The sequence below is a fragment of the Corvus hawaiiensis genome, chromosome 4, assembly GCF_020740725.1.
Source record: "Corvus hawaiiensis isolate bCorHaw1 chromosome 4, bCorHaw1.pri.cur, whole genome shotgun sequence".
Classification (NCBI taxonomy): domain Eukaryota; kingdom Metazoa; phylum Chordata; class Aves; order Passeriformes; family Corvidae; genus Corvus; species Corvus hawaiiensis.
Window position 1 is genome coordinate 44,380,525 of NC_063216.1, and position 22,092 is coordinate 44,402,616.

General features: G+C 38.6%; 1 protein-coding gene across 7 annotated transcripts in view; it reads right to left on the bottom strand.

Moving 5' to 3' along the window:
- Positions 1-856: 856 nt before the first annotated feature.
- MYRFL (myelin regulatory factor like) overlaps positions 857-22,092 on the bottom strand; it is a 42,702-nt gene continuing 21,466 nt past the window's right edge. For 2 of the 7 annotated variants that reach the window (XM_048300604.1, XM_048300602.1), the window contains 15 exons: positions 19,205-19,405; positions 18,717-18,825; positions 18,152-18,261; positions 14,571-14,734; positions 13,914-13,977; positions 13,105-13,190; positions 12,255-12,326; positions 12,090-12,136; positions 11,786-11,950; positions 7,315-7,389; positions 4,723-4,810; positions 4,431-4,505; positions 3,339-3,447; positions 1,220-1,294; positions 857-1,127 (listed from right to left, as the gene is read on the bottom strand). In XM_048300604.1, the coding sequence (XP_048156561.1) occupies positions 1,041-1,127; positions 1,220-1,294; positions 3,339-3,447; positions 4,431-4,505; positions 4,723-4,810; positions 7,315-7,389; positions 11,786-11,950; positions 12,090-12,136; positions 12,255-12,326; positions 13,105-13,190; positions 13,914-13,977; positions 14,571-14,734; positions 18,152-18,261; positions 18,717-18,825; positions 19,205-19,405 (1,527 nt within the window). In that variant the 3' untranslated portion in view covers positions 857-1,040. Of the gene's footprint in view, positions 1,128-1,219; positions 1,975-3,338; positions 3,448-4,430; positions 4,506-4,722; positions 4,811-7,314; positions 7,390-11,785; positions 11,951-12,089; positions 12,137-12,254; positions 12,327-13,104; positions 13,191-13,913; positions 13,978-14,570; positions 14,735-18,151; positions 18,262-18,716; positions 18,826-19,204; positions 19,406-22,092 lie in introns of all 7 variants that reach the window. The other 5 variants (XM_048300603.1, XR_007203040.1, XM_048300605.1 and 2 more) reach the window with 5 other exon arrangements.

Consider the following 22,092-nt stretch of genomic DNA (forward strand, 5'->3'; position numbering starts at 1 on the left):
GAGCGATGCAAGTTTTGCAAAACTATCAGTGGTGAACTGAGAAGAGGTGTCATGCCGCTTTTGATGTTGAATTATGCAAAATGAAATCTGACTCATCAACCCCAAAGTTAAACATCCTGATACTGAGGTGAAGGTGTGGCAGATATAGTAAAGTATCCTTATCTAAAGATGCTGAGCTGACACAGCTGACCTGGAGACATATGAGTAACAGTGAATCACTTTATACTATAAAAGTACCACTTACATATATGCACTATATAAGTGCCACTTTCAAATGAGAGGGATTTCTAGCATACCCCTTCTTGGAGCGTGCGTGGAGATTCCTCCCTTGGGTGGGCATGCCTCTTAAGGTGAGCTAAAGATGTTTGCCCACAGTCATCTGTATGGGTGAGTAACATTGATCTCTACTCAATAATTGGGGTTTTTTTGGTCGCTTTAATATCATTGCTTTGATACAGTACACTATCCTATACTATACTAGTAGCATTAGCTTCTATACCATGTAGTAAGTAATTCTGATTAAGATCTTTTTGCCCAAACATTTATCATAATAAATCATTCATTTTTATACATCTGGCTTGCCATCCTTAATCCTGCATGACAAAATTGTACAGAGGTTCAATCACATGTGTACAATTCCTTTGACTTAAACCGTTGACCAAGTCTGGGGCTAAGATTGGATCGAACTGCACCTACACTCCTCTCTGAGTTTAGAAAGTCAGAGGTCATTCTGCACCTTGTGACTCAATGGGAGGGCTTCTCTAATAAACTTTGAAGCTCCCACTCCACCCACAATATCATCATATACTCCATTACCTCTTGTCTCTTTAGAAACAACTTCTGGAAATGCAGAGCTATGGTTGTTGTCAAACACTTTATTTTTCTACTTTTTTTTTTAATCTAAAATTGAAAAAAAACCAAGAAAGTCCCACACAACTCAGTAAGAGGCTTAAAAAATATCCAGGGTCATTTGCAAGTCTCTTTTTCATATCACATGTTTCTTCATCTTTTCCCCAAAGAACAGAATGTTTGGCAACATTTTAGTTACACTGCCGATAAAAGTAGAAGTAGTAATCAGTAAAAAACATTCCAGCAAAATAAGGGTCTGTCAAGCAGCTAGCAAAACCCTGCAAAAGAAAAACAAAGAGATTCATATAGGAACTTCTGTCATTTCAGATGCTATTTGTCTTTTGCTATGCTGTTGTTTGAAAAGGCTTACCGGCACAGCTACACGGAAAGAATATGCGCTGTCATACAGCTTAGCTACAGGGAGAGCCCAAACATGCTGGCGTCCCTAGGTGATAAATGGGAGACATTAGATAACCCTATTTCATGGGGAATTGGAGAGAAGGATAAGCTCTGGAAATATTTAATTGACAAATGCAGTGCAAAGTAATTACAATACCAAGCCTTGATAGCTGTAGTCAAAGTATTTAAAGACCAAGTGCTGACTGAACCCTGTGAATGTCGGTTTACTCTGATCAGCTCCACATGGGAACTGCAGGCATCTGACTCCCAGTGACACTCAGCTGGCTCTGAATAACTGGATTCCCTCACTTGTTTTCTGAGCAAATCCCACAATAAATAGGGATTGTTCCTGATGTGCCAGCTGGTCTGAGAGCTTTAAGTTGTAATAGTAGCAAATGGCAGCTCTGCTGATTTTGGGCCAGCAACTTTAGCAGTGCTCAGAAGACAGAAAATTTCCTCTTTACATTCTGAAGATGTGGGTAGTGTCTTCACTCAGTATTTCAAAAACAGATACCTGCAAGGTTTCATGCTAATTTTTATTACAGTGTACTGCCATGTACAAGTGAAACAATATATTTTGTACCTGAAATGTTTATGCTACAATGAATAAAACAAAATTCAATCCTCACCTCTCTTTTACCCAATGATCCATGGTAACTTTTATTTCTAGTGTCTCAACTTCTTCATCTTTTTCTCCTCACTTCACTTTCTGACACATCCTCTCTGCTGGAGATGATATGTTCACGTGACAAAACTTATGTGGGACTGCTGAGTCCAAATGATTGCTGCTCTGCCTTTTGGTAGGGAATAAGCCTTCCAATCCCTAGAAAAATCCTCTTGAAAGAAACCTCTTCAACTAGGCAGCATTTCTATTCTGAGTCACATCAAATCTGAATGCTCACTGCTGCTGGAGGGTAGTTAGCTTTAGTCTTTTGATGTGGATTTCAGGTTGACACACGAAATCTCTTTGACCAGTTTTGTCAGTAAGCTTCAAGGACATTTCTGCATTGCAATACTCGCTATGTCTGACTTAATTCCAATTCTGTTGAAATTACAGCAGACAGGTCAAAACTTAGAAAATCTGGGCTTTCGGATGACTTTGCCACAGTTAGAGAGAAGCCTGCAACTTTTTGCAAAGACATTTGAAAAGTTGAGCAAAAAGGCAGCTTAAGGCTGGAGGTATCTCAAGTGCTCTAATTTGACTAAGCACAAAAAAAAAATTAAAATCAATTAAAAACATGTTATGTATGGGAGCATAGATCAGAATCCTAAAGACGACTCTGAAATTACTTCCAAATTCAGGGATGTTTCTCCTACAATGTGTTCAGAAATGCTATTATCATTGCTTCTGCCTTTCCTACCATTTTAGTCAGAATAAGCGTTTCCAAACAAACATTGACAAATGGGGGCCTTAAGGAGTCTTGTATGTCCAGGGAACTCGATGAGAGTTTAAAGCCTTCATCAATTTACTGGAGATGCTTAAAGATTTGCAAGACCTGGTCACTAAATATTTTTTTTATTGGGAAAAACTAACATGTTTTAACAGTTTTATCCCCATCGAGGCAATCCAGAGAATGATAAGTAAACAACTTTTGCTTTTAAAATTAAGAATTTTCCCTAGAGGGATTTATTGGTAAACTCCTGTTCACACAGAAATAAAGGGGAATACTACCATTGTTATCAGCAAATTCAAGACTTTAAAACTGGAATTCATTACCCATAAGATAATAATGAAAACCATAAAGCAGATGAGAGTTTGGAGGACTCTGTCTCCTAAAGCTCTGAGTGATAAGTTATTCCCATTTTTAAAGAATCTCTGGAGTTATAATGAGTTAGAGTGGTGACTTAGGCTGAAGCAGAATTAAAACTGTCCTTGCAGAGAATCACTGGATAGATTTTTGTAAAAGTCAGCAGAAAACTGACTCCAAAAAAGTTATTGCATCGCATTATGGTCATGCCAAAGTCAGCCATGACTGACAGAGTCAAAGTACCACTGGATTTTTAGTACTTTAACAAAAGTCACAATTTTGCAGCCATTAGTTTTATAAAAATGATCCCCACAAGCCAGAGTATTGCTGCAAAAGTCTTACCTGTGTGGTTTCTTGGAAATCCTTCCTACTGTTTTGGCTTGAAGAATAATGGGAGCAATAATTTCCAAATGTGACTTTGCAGAGAAATATAATTAATGGTTCTGTGGTGCTTCAAGAAACAGAGAAAAATAAGGATAAATTACTTTATTAAAAATAAAATCAGTTACCCCCAAACCACAAACCAATATTCAAAATAAATTCATACTCAGTGAAACTCTGAGTGTGATGTATTGATCCCTACATGGGAGGGCTGTACTATTGGATTATAATGGCATACATTTAAAAGATAAATTTTCAGTGGCTGTAGAAAACAAGCAGACACTTCAGGAGTGTTCAGTGAAGTACAAACAGTACTTCAGGAGTACTGTTACATGTCATCTTATCTGAAAAAGGCAGATGTTTACAGGGATAACATTGAAGATCAAAAGACTGGACGAGTCCTTTCTTGCAGAGACAGGAGCCATAAAGTGTCATCAAGCAGATAGTTTGGCAGCTGTTCTGGCTATCACTGGCCTTTCTCAGAATAAAACTCCAAAAGAAAGGACTTGTTCCCTCTGGGAGAACATAGAGGTAGGCTTTTGAGGAGAAAATACCTGCTGAGAGGAATAAGTCTGCTGCTTTTCCCTGCCCTAAGTCACAATTTTATGTGGTACCAGAAGCTCCTTCACAAGAATCCCCCTTTTACAGGGCTTGGCACAACAGGCTCAAAGAAGGTACTCTCTGGAGTTACTCATGTTATGTTCCTAATAATATTTCTCTACAACAACAAAAAAAAGCTGATCCCCGGGCCAGAGGCCACAATCCTGCCAATATACACATACATGTCTGCTCAAATGATTCCTAGGATAGAAGCTTCTGGATTTCAATATCTGCAACATTGGGTGAAATTTTCCTTGAGTTGAGAATGGTATTGGGCCTATGCTAGAGCAAGGAATCTACCCAAAGGTCTGCATTAAGAATTTAATTGTGCATAGATCTTTCCCACTCCTCTGAACAGGACACATTTGTGTAACAATAGACATCAGGCAAGAATTTCTATCAAATAATGAACCACTGCAGTCTTTTGCATGTATTCCTTTTAATTGTACTTACTTTATTTCCAGTGAGATTTCTACATCCATGGGTGTGTATTTGTTAATAGGAATAACATAGCTGAAATTTCCAGAGCTGAAAAAGGTTGCATTAATACACATAGGATTTGAGATAGACAGTATCTTTGCCAAAACATGAAAACTGCATTTAAATTTAAACAGAAAGAAACATAAAAAGGTATCAAAGGCTCCTGCATGCTAGAGGAAACAACTGTGAGCAGGAGCCAGCCAGGCAGCCAGGCCACATTAATGGTGTTTTATTCCACCACAGCATAATAAAAAAATTCACCTACCTGCAGTGCAGATTTTTTCTACAATAGCGATTGTCAATGCTTTGCTGAGTTTCCAAAATCTGTATGGAACTGACTGTTGCATCAATCCCTAAAAGTATTAAGAACAATGGTTTATTCCTGATTATTTCAGAAACCTTAGATAAGAGCATAACAAAACTGCAGTTAGTCTACTCTCTTGATTGACACTACAAGACTTGCTGCAGGTCTAAATTAGCACTCAGTTAAAAGTCTCTGGTTGATTACCTTCATTCTGCCATTGGAGATAAGATCCTTGTTTAGTTTGCAAGGACAAATATCCTGGGAACCTAACACTGTACCATTTTCTTTTGGGCAGACATTGAAGGCTGCTTTGATGGCAGCCTAAGTAGAACACAAATGTGTCAATATTCATTTTAATGTACTAGAAGCCATACTCATTCAAGTAACCATTAACTTGAAAAATCTTATCTTTGTTGAGACAAATAATATGGAATGCAACAAAACTTGTTTCTAATTCTCTGTGCAAGAAAACATAATTCCTTCATAAAGTGTTGCCTTGAACTTGCAAGAACTTTTGGTTTTGCAAGAGTTTTGTAATATTCTACATATAGATGATGAGCATAGCCATGATAACGCTGTTTTTCCCTTGGGCAGATTAGCCCTGTTAGAGTTAGGCAGCAAGAACTAGGGTGCTAACACAGAAGTACAGGTTCTGCTTTCACAGCTGGCCTGGGAATAGCTTCACTGAGCTGCATCCTGAAAGCCTTTTTTCTTCTGGATACATCTACGTCATCCAATCCACAGTTAGAACCTGCAGCATCTCAGACTCTGAAACCAGACCATTTCTGTACGCACTGTGGCAGCCCCTTAAACACAAGGGGCTGAACAGGTTTAATCCCTTTGAGTGGAACTAAGCTGATGCTGACAATGGTTTGGGAAAGGGCTGGGTGATTTGAAATCATAGCATTATAGAAAATCCTGAGCTGGAAGGGACTGACAAGATCACGGCGTCCAACTCTTAGCCCTGCACAGGACACCATGTGTCCAAATCCTTCCTGAATTCTGGCAGCCTTGGTGTCATGACCACTTATCTGGGGAGCCTGTTCCAGTGCCTGACCAACCTTGAGGTGAAAAACCTTTTCCTAATACCCAGCCTAAACCTCCCCTGACACAACTTCATACTGTTCCCTCGGGTCCTGTCACTGATCACCAGAGCAAAGAGATCAGTGCCTGCCCCTGCACTTCCCCCCAGGAAGAAGCTGTGTGTCACCAGGAGGTCTCCCCTCAGTCTCCTCTTCTCTAGGCTGAACAAACCAAGTCATCTCAGCTGGTCCTCATATGGCTTCCCCTGCAGACCCTTCACCAACTCTGTGGTGCAGAAAGCACAAGGAGGACTTGGTTCGGCAGGCCCAAGCCCTTCACATCAAGCTGTGCATGCTGGTTTTGCATTTCTGTTCCTCTGGTCTACAGCAACCATTCCCTGCTTTGCAAAGAAACTTGATGAGTATAGGCTGACCTGTTCTCTGATTATAAAATCTCTGTGTGGAAGTATATACTTAAATTTCAGCCTGCAAATATCTACAAGTGACAGAGGGAAATTGAGTATGTTCATCTCAGAGAACTAGCACAGGAGAACATTTTCCTGTGACAGAGCATCTCATTACAACATGTAACATAGTGATGCCTCAGAGGATTTTGTCTGGGGTGTGGGTACCCATGCAAAAAAAAATCAGAAGGGGAATGATTTTTCCCAGATCATCCCACTGGGGCACATCTAGGCAACAAGCAGAACCTATTTCTCACCTGCTTTAAGTGCATTGTCTAGATGTCTAAGTCTAGGTGTTTTATCATCCAAATACTGCCTACTCTTTAATCAAATATTTATTTAAAAAAACAAGCCTTAAAACAGAGGATGCACATAAACCAAAAAGACACAAGGCATAATCCTGCTCATACTGAATGAATGCCAGAGCATGCTGTTATAACATATGTAGTCAGCAGATACTCGTCTTTACATAAAAGAATCAATATTTTCAGCCCAGACTGGCTCTGACAGCAGTGCACAGTCTCTAAAAGGGGAACCTGAAATCAAGCCAAATGTCCTGTGTCAAGGAACTTCATTTCATCTCCTCTGAAGCAGGCAGTGTCAAGATCTGAAGGCAGAGATGGACCCTTTCAGCAGCTGACATTTTAATCCCTTAGGTGAGATGAGGCAAACCCCAAAACACTTCCTTCACACTGCATCATGAGTTTCCTGCACACAAATATCACACTCACATACTTAAGCACTAGATTTTAGCCCCTGTCAAGGAAAATGCCACTTGTCATTTTATTGTATCTGAAGCCAAGCCTAAGAACTCTGTAGAGAGGGCAGTCAGAATCTATAAAAATTTAATGAAGATGTAAGAATAAACTGAAAATTACAGTGAATCACAGGTTTCCTGTGGTTCACAGGAACTAGACTCACAAGTGCTAATTCTCTATAATGATGAGTTATAGCTGAAACTTCTCTAAATTCCAGAAGCAGAATTCCAAGCCTAAAAGTAGATCTTGAAAGTTGTACAAGTAAACATTTTAACTTTTTTTTTTTTCTCATTTAAATATAGGACTTACAGTCATTTCCAAGATCAGGTCTTCCACTAGGTTTTTTGACCAGATGTCTTTTGGGTAACATGTCGCTTTTTTTTCCTGTGAAAGGATGAATGCACAAACAATCCCCAGATTAGTCTTGCTCAGCTGTAACAGCAAAGTATGAATACAAACCCAGGAGATATTTTTTTATTTATCTCTTGAGTAAAGTCAGGCATAACCACAAGACAAGTCTTTAAAATATAAACCACCTCTATTCAGAAGAAGATATACACAGCAAAAGTAAGTTTGCAGATAACAAGAAACAAGCTTTTGACATCTACAGGATATTGAAAATATTTCCAAAAAATAGCCTAATAGAAAAGGCTTCACCACACACAGAGAACATCACCAATTTCTATAACAGAGAGCCAAAGCGAAGGTCAATAAGCACACAGGCACTTCAGCACAAATCTGATCATAAAGCCACATCTTTCTTATTACTGAGAAAATGGCATTAGGAATGCAATCTGCATGCAAATGTAAGCTGGGAGAACAACTTGGATTTTTGAATGTGAGATGTTAAGATACTGAGGACTGAGCCATTGCTTCAGAGAGAGGATGCATAATCAAATAAAAAAGCTAATACACAGCTCTAACAGCACAATCACCATGTTCACTGACGTCACCTCTGCAACTTCAAACAATGAACTAGGCTGGGTAATATAAGCTGATGACTTCTTTTTCTAATTGTTTCTATTAATTTTCTCAGCACTTCTCTAGAAAAGTGAACTTTAAAGGTCTTTTGAATAATCATCATACAGTACAACTTGGGGAAGGTAAAAGGCCCTTTGAGCCCATGGGAAATGGTTTAATGCTATTTAATGCTATTAATTTGTGCTTCTACAAAAATTGCCAGCTAAGAATCTGTTCAGAGACGTGTTACCAGGAAACTGGCACTGGGAAATGCCAATCTTGCCTAAACTAATGTGCTTCATCAAATACCATTTCTAGAATACCAAAATACTCCATTCCCATGTTTCCCAAAGGAATCTTTCTGATTTCAGAATGGCTGCTTAGAATAGAAATGACAGTTTCATGATAGGAAGGAAGGATGAAAATGCATTATAACTGATACTGAAACAAGACAGGTGGATTGACCTGACTGTTCTCTTATTCATTCCAGATTTGGATTTCATTTCAGTACTGGGAAATAAGAAAATCCAGTTTTTTCTCATGCTAGTAAGTGACCAAGAGCATGGAGCAACATTAACAACTGGAATCCAAGGGCCCAGAAGCAATGTAATACAAAATCCTCTTTGGGATTTTAATCTGTTTTGTGATTTTTTATGAACCTCTCATACTGCTGCCAGCTATTCCTTGAATCCGTTTTCTATTTACTAGCTCATCATACAGATCTGCAGGTTCTGCCAGCTTTGGTGGTAATTGCAGCATTTAGTAGTCATCTGCTGTTCCATTTCTTTATACGGTTCCACACACCTAGAAAAATGGCCACTGAACACATGCAATCACTTGTACATGTACAGTCATCTTGGGGCAGATCTAACAAAAGCCTGTTCATTCTCTCATTCCTCCCTTTAATTCACAAACTAATTGTCACACCTTCATTTTCTCCTGATTTCTCTTAATAATCCAGATATGCTAGCAATGCATTTAACACTGTAATTTTGTATTTTCATTAACAGAGAACTATTCTGTAGAAAACCTAAATCCCCTAGTAGAGGTAAAAGTTTGCTCTATGTAGACAAAATAGTTCAGCCCATGCAAGCACTGGCAGGAATATATATTAAAAACTTGGAATTACCGAACACTTAAAACTGATTCTTTTGCAGATGACGGAAGAAAGTATTAAGCAGTATCAGAATTTTGTACAAAAATCAGGATAAAGACAGATTTACTTCACTAAGATTTCAACTATTCAAACGGAGTCAGTAACCAGTGTAGAAATTTATTTTCACTTGGGCTTTTACTCATCATAAAATTACCATTTCATTGTCCTTTAAGCTGCTGCATTCTAAATTTGGAATACAAGGTGCCAATTGAGAACACCAAGAATTACCATTAAGCACCACAGCAACCTTCAATAAATTGTAAATAAAATTCCACTCTTTCACATATAGTAACACTGAGGGTTTTCTTAAAGGCCCATGTGGGGTGTGACAATCCAATTCAATAACATACAGAACTACAAGCATGATAAGAACATAATGAGGAAAACAATCATCTTCAGATAAGATTAAGCAAAACTCATCCAATAAATGTGGTAGCCTTTTTTTTTTCCCCTCAAACACTCTATGGTTTTAATTCAAGTGAGTTGTAATATTCTGTAAGCAGTGTGGGGAAAAATCTGCTAATGATTTCTCATGGTGGTGGTACTTTACCATGAATCTGTTAACTACCCTCTGAAGGCAATAAATGTGAATGCATGAGGCTGACCAAAATCCAGCAGGAGCCCTCACCAAACTTTTATTGTGAGGGGAGAGACACTGGGGAGAAACAACACTGTAGGAGGAAGCAAGTACAGCTCCTGGTTATTGGTGACGCTTAACATTAAGGGGAGAGCAATGAGCATTAATGGCATGGAAGCAGAGAGCAGAAAAGGCCCAAATGCTGAAGGGTATTCACATTCCTCAGTTCCACTGAAATCACTGGAAGTTCAAAAGCCTAAATCCTCCAGAGAAATCAATTAAAAGAAAGTATGAGGGAAAAAGGCCACATTAAGCTAGACGACATAAAGATGTGCTGAGTTGTTGTTTAATAAATTTTCTCTTGCTTATGAATGCTTTTGCTTCTGCTTGAACTTTCCTAACAGACTTTTCATCAACAAATCTGGGATGCAAAGGATTAGGAGCTCCAATGGATGCACTCCATAGTAGTCTGCTCCCACTGAATTCAGGTACTGCATTGTGGAACAGCAAAAGGCCTGTACTAACTCCTAAATTAGTATTTAATTCAATTGCAATTTCAAACAGTTCCACCTTTCCATTAATCAGATTAATCAGCTGATTCTAAAGTATCCACTTTTTATCTTGATTATTCCCCATATTTAACTCTTAGCTTTTTGTTCTGAAAACATTTTCATCTATCTTGGTTACAGCTACATTAAACAGCTTGTTGGTTTTCCTTCTGTTTGGATTTCATATTGACATTGTTACCGTCCATCTGGGGATATATTCAGGTTCATTAAACTTATGCAGAACAGAAATCTTTCAGTAGCTTGTGTACTGTGCTGATTTTTCACTCTTGAATCCACAGTTAATGCTATTTGGAGCATAAGACCTTGAGAAGGTAATGCTTTGTGTTTATTCTTATCTTCTCTTTCCACCTAATATCAGAAGAAGCCAGCTGGGGACAGAAGGTTTTCATATTTCATTTTGACCCATCTACAGTTCCCTCACTTATAAATGAGATTAATGTCTTTTTAATTAATCAACACTCTTTCAGGCTTCAGAGCAACACAAATTACTCAGGTATGACCTCTTGAAAGCACTGTAGTGAGCTATATCTGCCACAGAGCTTATTGCAGCACTATTCACAAGAATCACAAGGACCACTTGCATACAGCTTGTCTGCAGAGTAAGGAATGACCAGTGGATGAGTCCCACTGAAACAGGTCATGCTGAGAGTGCCACAGCAATTGGTAATGCCTGCCCGGGCAGATATTTGTACTTCAGAGGCTGAACTGCATCCATCCCCAGTTTAACCCCACTTTGTCAACTTTGGTGCAAGAATTGTTCCAAGGCCAAGACAGGAAGAGTATGAATGCTGGTTTAGTAATACTAACACTTGCTTCCAGACACTGGCAATGTTAAGGACTGGGAAAGAGGAATACAGATTCCCATAGTTTATGCATACCTTTATGCATTAATCCTTTCTTATAAATATTACAAAAGTTGTAAACAACACACCCTCTCATACACTACACATATAACATCTGGCAGACAATATCAGTAAAGAATTCATTCCAGTTAAAGTATTTTATTTTATAGAGCTCTGCCTACAAATAATACTACCCAAAACCCCTGCCTGAACAATCAGAGTTTGAAGTGTAAGTTTTATGTTTTCAGGCAGTTGGAATTCTATCTCTGCCCATAGAAAAGATGTAGTATCATTACATTGTGACACGATTCCGTTTCTGGGGGGTTTTTTACATCTGTTAATTCATTCTCTACTACCCCAAATCAACTCCCATCCAACTGTAGCCAAAGGTTAATTAAAGGGATTGGTGACTTTCCAGTTCACATCAAATAATTTACCAAGAATGGCCAGGAAGAACAGTGACACCTGAAAAACATCTTAGGGCCTCAAATTCTTAAGGGTAACCAGGCCAGATTTTTCAAAAACATATTGACTGTAGTGATGATTAGTTATATCAAGATTTTTTAAATCCTCTGGACTAAGCTCTTTTGTAGAAAGCTAACTACCTTTAAATATTCTTGCCCCTTCCCCCATACAGTCTCTGCTCAAATCATAAATAACTAATTTTTCAACTTACCTTTTTCCTTTGCATTGTTTTTTTCATAACTTAGAGATTTGACTTTTGGTTGATGAATTGGACAACAATAGACCTTGTCACAAGGCAAAATGTCACAGAAATTCACTTCAGGGATCCTGCTAATGGGCTGTGTACTCTGAGAAATTGTGCTTTCCCTTTGCAATGCTAAAGCAAACAACAACAACAACAAAAAACAAACAAAACAAACAAACAAACAAACACAAAACCTTAATTCTCACAAATGCTGTGTACAGGATTTTATAATAGCCCATTATGTATATGCAGACCAGCAGAGACACAGTACCTGCTGTTGTGGTAGAGGGAGAGACTGGAACAGAACTTGAGTTGCTGCTGATGAAGAAAAACAATTCATTAAGAAATGAACATTAGAGTTGAGGACCATAACAAATTGATCCACAATCTATTACTAATTCTACTCATTTGAATTCACTAATGGTAATTTACTTGCCTGTTCACTGGATGTTTTTCAAAACGTCTGTCATGAATGCTAAGTAAATACAGGCTCCATATTGTCAAAGCACTGTAGAAAGAGAATTATTCCATAGATTTACATCCATCTTTTATACAACACAATATGAATAATACCTTGACAGCACCATGTCCAAATGTAGTCATGCAAGTGTTAACTATCTCATCACTTTCCCTTTAGCAGGAAAAATTTCAGCTGAATATAATGGGGTTTAGATGAGATACCCGTATACAATATTGTGTTCATATACTTGTATTCAACACAAAATATGGCCAGTTTCAAACCTAAATACTATCACAACACCACTTCAAAGTACTCAGTTCACAAAGAGATTGCAAGCCACAGGTTTTTGGCCTGGAAACCGAAAATGGTAGTCTCAGAAGTCCAGAGCATACTTTCCTTTCCACAAGTCCAATGTCACAAGCTAAACTTTCAGTCACATACTTGCCCACCACAATGGGAACGAGTTCAACTTCATTTCACACAACAGAATCACTCTGTACATCAGAAATTGTTCTTAGGCACAGAATGATTGGATAAAACATGCAGAGTCCAGTTTTGCACGTGTAGCACAAGCCACTGAGGTACAGTCAAGTTGCACCATATATTGTGACATGGAGAGAGATCAGCTGCGTGTCCATCACCTGAGTACCTCACTTTTATACAATGGTTTCAACTTTACAATATTACCAGGATATTCATTGTTAATTTTAACACATTGTGTTCTTCGAGTAGGAAAGGAAAAGAAGGGGAAAAAGTGCTATATTCTTTCAGGTAAGTAGAAAAGAGAAGCGAGAAACAAGTCAAATTGTTGTTAATTAATTGTTACCATAGTGCCATAATAGCAAGCAAAGCTATTACAGTCACTCGGAAAATCTTCATGGAGCAAGATTCTTTGGTCTTGGACAAACAAACCTAGGGGGAAAAAAAAGTTTGGTTAATTCAAGTGGCACATATCTAAGCCACTACTAGTAGATTAAGAAATACTACACTAGGCTGACTATACATCACCCTTGTTTCTTTCATGATCACCCTTATATAGGCGTCAGCATCTACAGAGGAAAAATTCAGTTATTAAAGGGTCCTAAAATTGCAAGTGCACTGTGCATTGTTGATAGTGTGGGGACAAAAACATTACAGAGGACGAAAGGATAGCTAAAAGTAACAGCTCCTCGTCCTTTCTTCCTGACATTTTTCATACTTTTGAGTATTTCAAAATCAAATTAAGAACCCAATAAGTGGCCAGAACTAAAAGTTCAGCAGCTTTCAGTATGTGCTCAGACCATGTTAAAGCAAGACTGGTAAAAATACAGAAGAAAGGCATTTTCCAAACAAGTAGGGTGATCTTAAATGATGGAGCATTTGACTGTCATTATGGTACAAAGAATATTTGACCTATTATATTCTCTTGCTCTTTGTCACTGGCAGAAGCAAGGTAGGCAAATGAGCATTGGTTCATCTTAAAGAATGGGACTTGGCAGCCTAGGAAGACTGTCTTGAAAAAGGTCAATGTATGTATTTCTTCAATCATACAATCCCTGTGAAAAGGGGTATCGGCTTTCTATACCACTATACAAGCAAGAGAAAGTGAAAGCAAATCACAATGAATGACTCAGACAAGGATTTAATTTCACTCACCTTCCTGGATTTTAGCGAGACTGGTTTTATTGATGGCAAAAGACTATTAGCTCGACTGTACCTGCTGTAAGAGACAAGATCTCTTTAACATTCAAATGCTTCAGCAACTAATTAGTGATGAAAAGATATTTTTTAATGTGTTAATGTCATCTTGCTTTTCAGTTCTAACATTTACAAAGGGAAAGGCAGAAGTGTCAGCAGATTCACTTTCAAGGACAAAGATCTGCAGTTAACTCATTCAGGTGAATGCTCTTTAATGTTACATTTGATTTCAAAGCAAACTTGGGGAAATGGCTTAGAAACAGGAAATGCTCATCACTTCTGCTGAAGCCCCAATTTCTTTAAAGATTCCTTCTTGCAGAAGAAGCTCTGCAGATTTGCCTTAGAAGCAATTTCCAAGTTCCAGAGCTGTAACTGGACATAATCTACCCTTGCTTTATGCAACAGAAGCAATTACAAAGATTTAACAGCCATTTCAAATATTAATTTTGTCAGTGAGTAAAAAAAAATATGAGAAATTTGGGGTGTTTTGCACAACTTAAATGCTGGAAATTAGCTGAACTCTACTGTCAAGCAAAATCAGTTTTCACTTCTATCACAGAGATCACTTTAACAATTTGTGTGACAACTATTAGAAAAAAAACCAGCCAAACATACCTGACTTTGCTCTCTTCACTGACTGTTGACTTTAAACTGCTCAGCCGTTTCAGCCTGGCCAGTTTCCTATTCCACTGTTCCAGTTCTTCTATTCTGACTTCAAGATTGTTTGTTAGTTTACAAAGCTGCTTTACAGCACCAACATTCTCCATAAAGATCTGATCCTGAGAAGCAAACAGTAACAAAAGTAGATCCATAGTATATTCATCAATCAGATGTAACAAGAAGAAATGAGTGCAGGATTCGCCTATAAAAACACAAGTTATCTCATTGTAAATGGGACGCACGTATGACTATAAAAGCCTTTTTCTAGACATTTAAATGGCAGTAAATTGAAAATGAGGACTTGCAGAAAAATTTGAAGAAGCTAAAGAGATTTTTACACCAAGAATTTAAACTGTATTTTACCTTCATACTGTATTGAAACCTTAACACTGTTCCAACAGGCATCTACTACTTGATTTTCAGTGCTGCAGCTGAACACAGATTTCAGAATTGCTTAGCAAAATGTCCATCCAACCATTTACCTACAGGCATTAGGTAGGCTCAGACAAGCCAGAGTTTCTATTCATGTTGTACACATAATGTTAATCACACAGAGGTGAGACAGGTTAAAAACCAAAGCAGGAGTCAAGCTGTGATTGCATAATATTTTGCTTTCCCCTTCAGCCTCTCCAGTCTCTTACAGGAGTCTTGTAGTTTCTAATAACATGGTCATCTCAGCAACTAAAACAGTTCAGACACCCTCCATTTACTCCTTCTGGATATTTTACCAGGGAAAAGCCTCCTATTCTCCTACCCCTGCTTATCATCTAGGTATCAATCTGCTGCTGGAGAAGCCCTCAGTATAACCATCCAGGTAGTAAGTATTTTATCCATTTCTGAGACAAAAATGGTTACTGATCCACTGCAGGAACATAGTAGCAGAGTACTTTGTTTGCTGTGTTTGAAAGAATGGCTTTCTCATACTAATGTGCAACCAGACTGGTGCCATTGGATGAAGTTATTACTGCTAAGTGTTCCAGTCTAGTAAAAGCAGTTTTTCCTTTCACATTGTAAAAGCCATGCATACCTTTTTTTTAAAAGGTGACTGCATTCCACAAAACCAGACAGCATTTTGTGTAATCAGAATCAGAGCACATTATCAGTGGTAAGTCACAAGCTTCCTTACTGCCAGGATACCAACAGCCCATTTAAATAAAAAGTGACTTCAAAATAATCTCTGTGCCTAGAACTGTGAAATCACTTATATGGTCACTTGCCCTCATATCAATGACATGTGAGCAGCTGCCCTTTCCTTTGTCTTCAAATCAAGCATGAATCACTTCTAGGTGGTTTCAACTAGCTGAGAAAATGGCTCTTCTGGCAAAATGAAGAAATACTCTATTTGGGGAAAAAAAACTGATCAGAGTTTTACTGCCTCTCTCGTGACAAAGTACTGAGCACACTGCAACTGAGAAGAAAAGAAAGATTCTGTCTCAAAAAACCAAATTTCACATAGTTGAGATGTTTCTCTAGAAAGTAGCAGAGCCTGGTTCAAATGTGCAATACAATCAATTAATTTTACCAAGTTTAACAGCTCCAAACAGCTAACTGAAAAAGACACACAACACCCACCAGCACCCTACTTATCTGGAAATAAACTTGGAATACGAGATAAGAAATTTCAAAGTGTCATCACCTGCCAAACTGAAAAAAAAGTTATGAAGCACTGTCCATTTATTATCCAAGGTGCTGAGCTATTTCGGAGCTGGGAGCTCAGGAATTTATATCAGATGTTCCACCTGGACAGAAGATGTTCCAAATCTCTGAATTCAGTATACATCTTATATTGTTAGATGCATCTCTCCAGCTCCTGTCACCCCAAAGCTCATGGAATTGACATTCATATGCTCTGCCACAGGTGTTAGGAAAAAGAGGAGAAAGCACAGATTTACCTGACCATATTAAAACACCAAAGTGTCTGTGAAGTAATCCCAGGTCCAGATCTAGACAAGCAGTCAAGAAAATGCCAAGCAGCAACTAAGCCATTGCTGTAACAAACCATTCCTGCATGGGCCACATACGCAGCAGAATCACACCCCGCAGGCATGAAGTAGAAAGCAGGCATTCTCCATTTGTAGGTCATATCCCTGGAAGACACCCTGGCAAGCACTCTCCAGAGACCCAAGGTACAGAGAAGAAAGGGAACATGATGGGCCCAAAAGACAGTGGTGTGAGGCACTGTTAGAGATGGTATTTTGTGTGATATTTCAGCAAGGAAGAGATATGAACCAAAAGCTCAACTCTCCCACCTAATCTTCTGTCAGACAAAAAAACTGACTACCCCAAATCAATTTTGGGGGCGTTCAAAAATGCAAATGATGCTACAGCTGTCATACAATATAACAGGAAGGCCTAAAGGGCAAAACTAACCTGGAGCCACCACCTACCACCACTGCTCCTCTACTAGCATCTAGAAATCAGCTACAGGCTGGAACCCTGACCAAATACAGCACATTTTCTAAACATCTCCTTTACAACAGTATCTCCAGAAGTGCTCTTTCCACAGCTTTATTAAAGGTATCTAATTCATACTTCTTTTATATGGAATACAACCTAGAAGATTTAACCTATGAATTTAAACTATTTACAGACTAGCAAGAGATGACAAGTGAAATACAGTATTTTTATAGGTATTTTCTCCAAGTTTGGTGGTGTAAACTTGTGATTTCTATAGAATAATGAAAGAATGCATTATGATAATGAATGCCGGATTGTGTTCATAATAACATCCGGAAAATATAAGGTCACCTATCTCTAAAACCTCCCTCTTCTCATTATCAGCTGAAAGTGGGAAAAAGCTGGGAAGTCGTCTTTGGCATGGCATGAACCAGCACTCAACAGACGGGCTGCTCTGAGACAAGTGCTGTCTGCAGTCTTGTGTGACTGGACTCTGTGACTGACAGTTCCTTGCAGTCCTATTTCTACAGGAAAAGGAGGGGAAGAGAGCACAGGACAACACCCAGACAGTGTTTTCAATCTATGAGCATGGTAACTACTTTGTGTGCCATTTCACAGCATATGACTTTGAACCTATAAAAAGCATTTCAGATCGCCAAAAAAACCCCCTTCACACAGAGCTAGCACTTGGATTTGGTATGTAGAGGTTATACCAGGATTAGAGTAAGGAAGTTTTTATTTAACAAGATGAATGTCATCATTGCTTAATTCACTTCTGGAACACCTAATTAACTGAACACTTCAACACAAAAGAATGTTTTGGAGTCCCGCTTGTTGAAGCAATGCTATGAAATCGCTATCCACTTTTACTCAGAAAAGCTAGGCCTTTTTCTTTTTAACTGTATTATAGTTTATATAGTATTGTAATCAGTTTTTAGTATAGATTCTTCTTGTCATTAAAAGATTCAGTCCTTTGCAAACAGCTGTTGTTTCAGTTTTTTTCAGTAATCCGCCAAAGGCCGTGTCTGTAACGCACGTGGAGAGCTACAGCTTTGTATGGGGCACAGCGCGTGTTCATAGCTCTCCACATGAAAGAACAGTCTAAATACACACCCCCACTTTCTCCCTCAAGACCATACCTTGTCAACCATGAGGAAGTTTTCTATTTTTTCTCCATCATTACAAGCAACATCTCCAACTTCTCTAACAGCTTCAGGTAAAAGCCCCTTCACTTCCTGGGCTATTATTCCTGTTCGCAAGGTAACAAAAAATAATGTCATGAAACACATTGGCATACCCACTGACTATTCTAAAAACTACAGGCAGAGCAAAAAAAGATCTAGAATTTCTCTGTGGTACAAAAATCCAGTATTTCAGGGTTTTTTCTCCATTCCACAGAGAAAAACTAGAAACCTTTAGAATTCTCATTTCTCTGCAGTAAGAACAAAATTGTTTGTAAGCACATACTTCATTCTCATTACTTCTGGAAAATAAACTCCCCGTCTTTAAAAATTGAAACAGAAGTTGTAAAATTATAGACAATACCTAATTTTGGCATTTTTATACCACAAGAGATAGACGGCAAAGTGTGCAATTGCAGTAACCTAAAAAATGAGGATTAAATAGCAGGATGTTAAAAGGCCCTATGGCACAATAAATATCAGTAGATGTTAATGAAAAATGGGAACAGAGCTGACTTAATACCTGTTTCATGGGTATCTTTTATTCCCATAACAGATGCAAATTCAGGCTTGTAGTCATATTCCACCAGCCTCATTTGTGTTATTCTTCTCAACTGCTCATTTGTATCGACCTAGTTGGAAAAATACCAAGATTTACATGTTGAAACACTAAGCATGGCATCTAGGACACCACTGAGAGAGCAACTAGCCTGACACAGTCATTTGGCCAATCATCACACTGAAAAACATAGACAATCTTACCATTCCCCACTATCAGAGTGCTGTTTGTATTTGTATTGCCAGTTACCCTTCAGTTTGACAGCTCCCAGTTTCTACAGAGGGCCCTCTCCAAAGTCTATAGGTTCTACAGAGCACAGTGGTACATCTGGTTTCTTCAGGCCAGCATTTCAGCAGAGCCAGGATATAGGAGCTGCTTCATGTGTCAGAACAATGATCCACACATGTGCTGTGGTGCAAACATGAATGCCCTAAATACTGCATGGCCCTCACCTCCCGGATATTCTGTTTTGCTCGGCTGTCAGATGGGTGCATGACTCTGCCCATAACTTTGGCGTTTCCGCAGACAACCAGTGCTTCATCTGGTGCATCTGTGTTAATTCCTACTCGACCATGACACACTATAGTCTCTGGAACATGTCCTCGCTGCCACAGTACATCACTGTCATTCTCAAACTGTCCTGGGTTAGATGCCTGGAAGGAAATTTTTTGTTTAAAGGTACAGTATAGCATAGATGCACTATTGTTTATTCTATTAGAAATTCTGGGAAAATGAAAAGCCAAATCTTAAATATTGAAATTGTATTCAAAAGCTTTTTAACACACTGACAGAAAAAACAAGAGTGGAGTTACTTCTGAGTGTTTGTGCTCACACAGGACTGGCCTCTTCCCTTTTTTCCCCTTGAATTCTACTTTATTAGCACCTTAAGCTAAATTGACAATGTCCAAAGCTTTCCAAATTTTAACTTTGACATTATAACCATTCTTTATCTACCACTAAATTTTAGCTGAGACTGAAAATCAGAAAAGAGAAAACAAGGAAGAGATAAACACATGTGACTCATAAAATCCTTTGTAATTTTTCAAATTAATTCGTATTAGAAATTTCATATCAAGGAAACAGGGTCTTTTAAAGAACACCAATAAAATGACAGAACATGTATAACAAGAAAAGGCATTTGATTTCTATAGCTCATTTTAGGGTGGTTTGTTGTTCTGGGGTTGTTTTTTTAAATTTGAGTTCAGGCCAAAGTACAATCATGATAAAAAGAAGCCAGGCTTTCACAGGGCTTTGCCAGCTACAAGGCCTGGCACTGTGTACTCACCACTGTTTGTCACAATTAGAGCATGATCTGATATGCCTGACAACCACCACTCAGCTGGTAGCTTTGTTGTGTTTGAGTGTATGAAAGGCCAGAAGATGAGCTGCTTTTTCTCACAGTGTACTTGCACAGCTTTGCCACTTTAAGGTAGCCAGTGGCTGACTCACTTTACCCTGCCATTGAAGCCCTGTTAGACATCTAAAAAATGACCTTTTCTTTCTTTCTATCTTTCCTGTTGATATTTTCACTACTTCAGACCAGAGCCTCTTGATCTTTCTGCCTTACTGCCTTCTTTTTCCTTTGTCTGAAAGAGTGATCAGGTTTGCAAAATCTCATTCCGTTAATTCCTGTTCAAGAACTGTCTCACATACATTGAAGGAGCCCTCTTCACTGAAATTTCAAAATAATCTAATATTAAAAATAGTAGGAAAATGTAAATTTCTAAATCTTACATAAAAATATATATCTTGTAACAAGTATGAGACAAATGTGAAAATTCAACAGCTTCCCCAAATTATTAATGATGTGATATCTATAACACTGTTAGATGCAGAAAGAGAAATTCAGATGAAAACAGAATTGTGGAAATTAATGGACAAATAAAGGACAATAACTATAATATATGTAGGGATGATGCAAACACAGTGCTTCAGCATCCTGAAGTGAAAAAGCCCACAGCAGCAGCCAGGATGATAAAACTTCTCAGCAGGGCAGAAAAGTGCTGAACTCCACACATTGCTTTCAAAGCCTTTTCACAGCTCCACCCCAAAAGGAGCTCTGGGCCATAATGCCCTTCAAAAACCTAACTGTAACTGCAGGAAGAGGGTTTATAGCACAAGAGGACCCCCAGATGAAAAAGGAGCCAGGACTGAAACCATCTGAAAGCCCTCATCTTCCTTTGGAAACCCCTGAGCAACACCCCATGGGCTGGAGATTTGCCCTTTTGCTCTGTCCAAAACCAAATGCTAAACCAAACCGTAGTCATAAGCCTAGGAAGATGTTGGGCTGCCAAACAGGCCCAAGCAATGGCCTGCAAAAATGGTGCCAGGACTGAAAGCTTTTGACAGCCCTCAACTTACTTTAGAAGCCTCTTCCCAGCTCCACTTAATACACCAGAGCTCTTGGTCTTACTAGACTCCAAACCAAAATGCTAAGCCTATTCCTCTCCATAAGCCAAGGGCTAGAAAGAGTCCATGCAAACAAGAAGCAGCTCCTCAGCTGACCCACACTAAAAAGTTCAGTGGACTGCAATCTTCCAGAGGCCCTCTCCATCTTTTGCAGCCCCACCACATGGCACCTATGTATTCCCCATCTTTCTAAGCCCTAAACATAGTATGCTTCTAGAAATAAATATAACTCCAGACTATGCCCAGTTCAAACATTAGCTACCACCCACAGATCACATGAAAAAGGAGCCAGGACTGAAAGCTTTCAGCAGCCCCCACCTTTCCTTGGCAGTCCCTTGCAATCCCACTCACGCTGGGGCTTTGTGTTTTCTCTCTCCCCTAACCCTAATTCTCCATAGCTCTTGTTACATTCTAGATTTGGGATTTTTCTCTTTTCCGAGTCTAACTGTAGACTAAAGCTGAGTACTAAAAGAAAAATGTTCTGTGAATGAGGGAACTGAAAAGTAACAGTTAAGAGGAAAAGAGATTATTCTTCCTTTTTCTAATTTGAAACCTATATTACTACCATCAAATTGAGAGGTGGGACACTCTGAAAACACACTGGAAAAGTGAAGCTATGGGTCTTAATCTTCCTAGAGCTGCTTGACCTTCTTCCCTTACTTTTTTTTCCTTCTCATCCTCCTCGGAAAATGAAGACTCTAGCTAGTGAAAGCATTTACAAAATTCCTGGCAAGAGAAGTAAATTGTTTCACCTCGAATAAAAAAAGAATCTGGAAAAATCAATATATTTAGTATTGGAACTCATAACAAGCTTTCTTTTTAAATCTTTTTATAACTCTACTTTTAACATTTTTAATTTCTGATAATTAAAAGATAACATACTCATACAACATGCAATTCTAGTTTTTTTCCTCAATCTTTTTGACTCAGT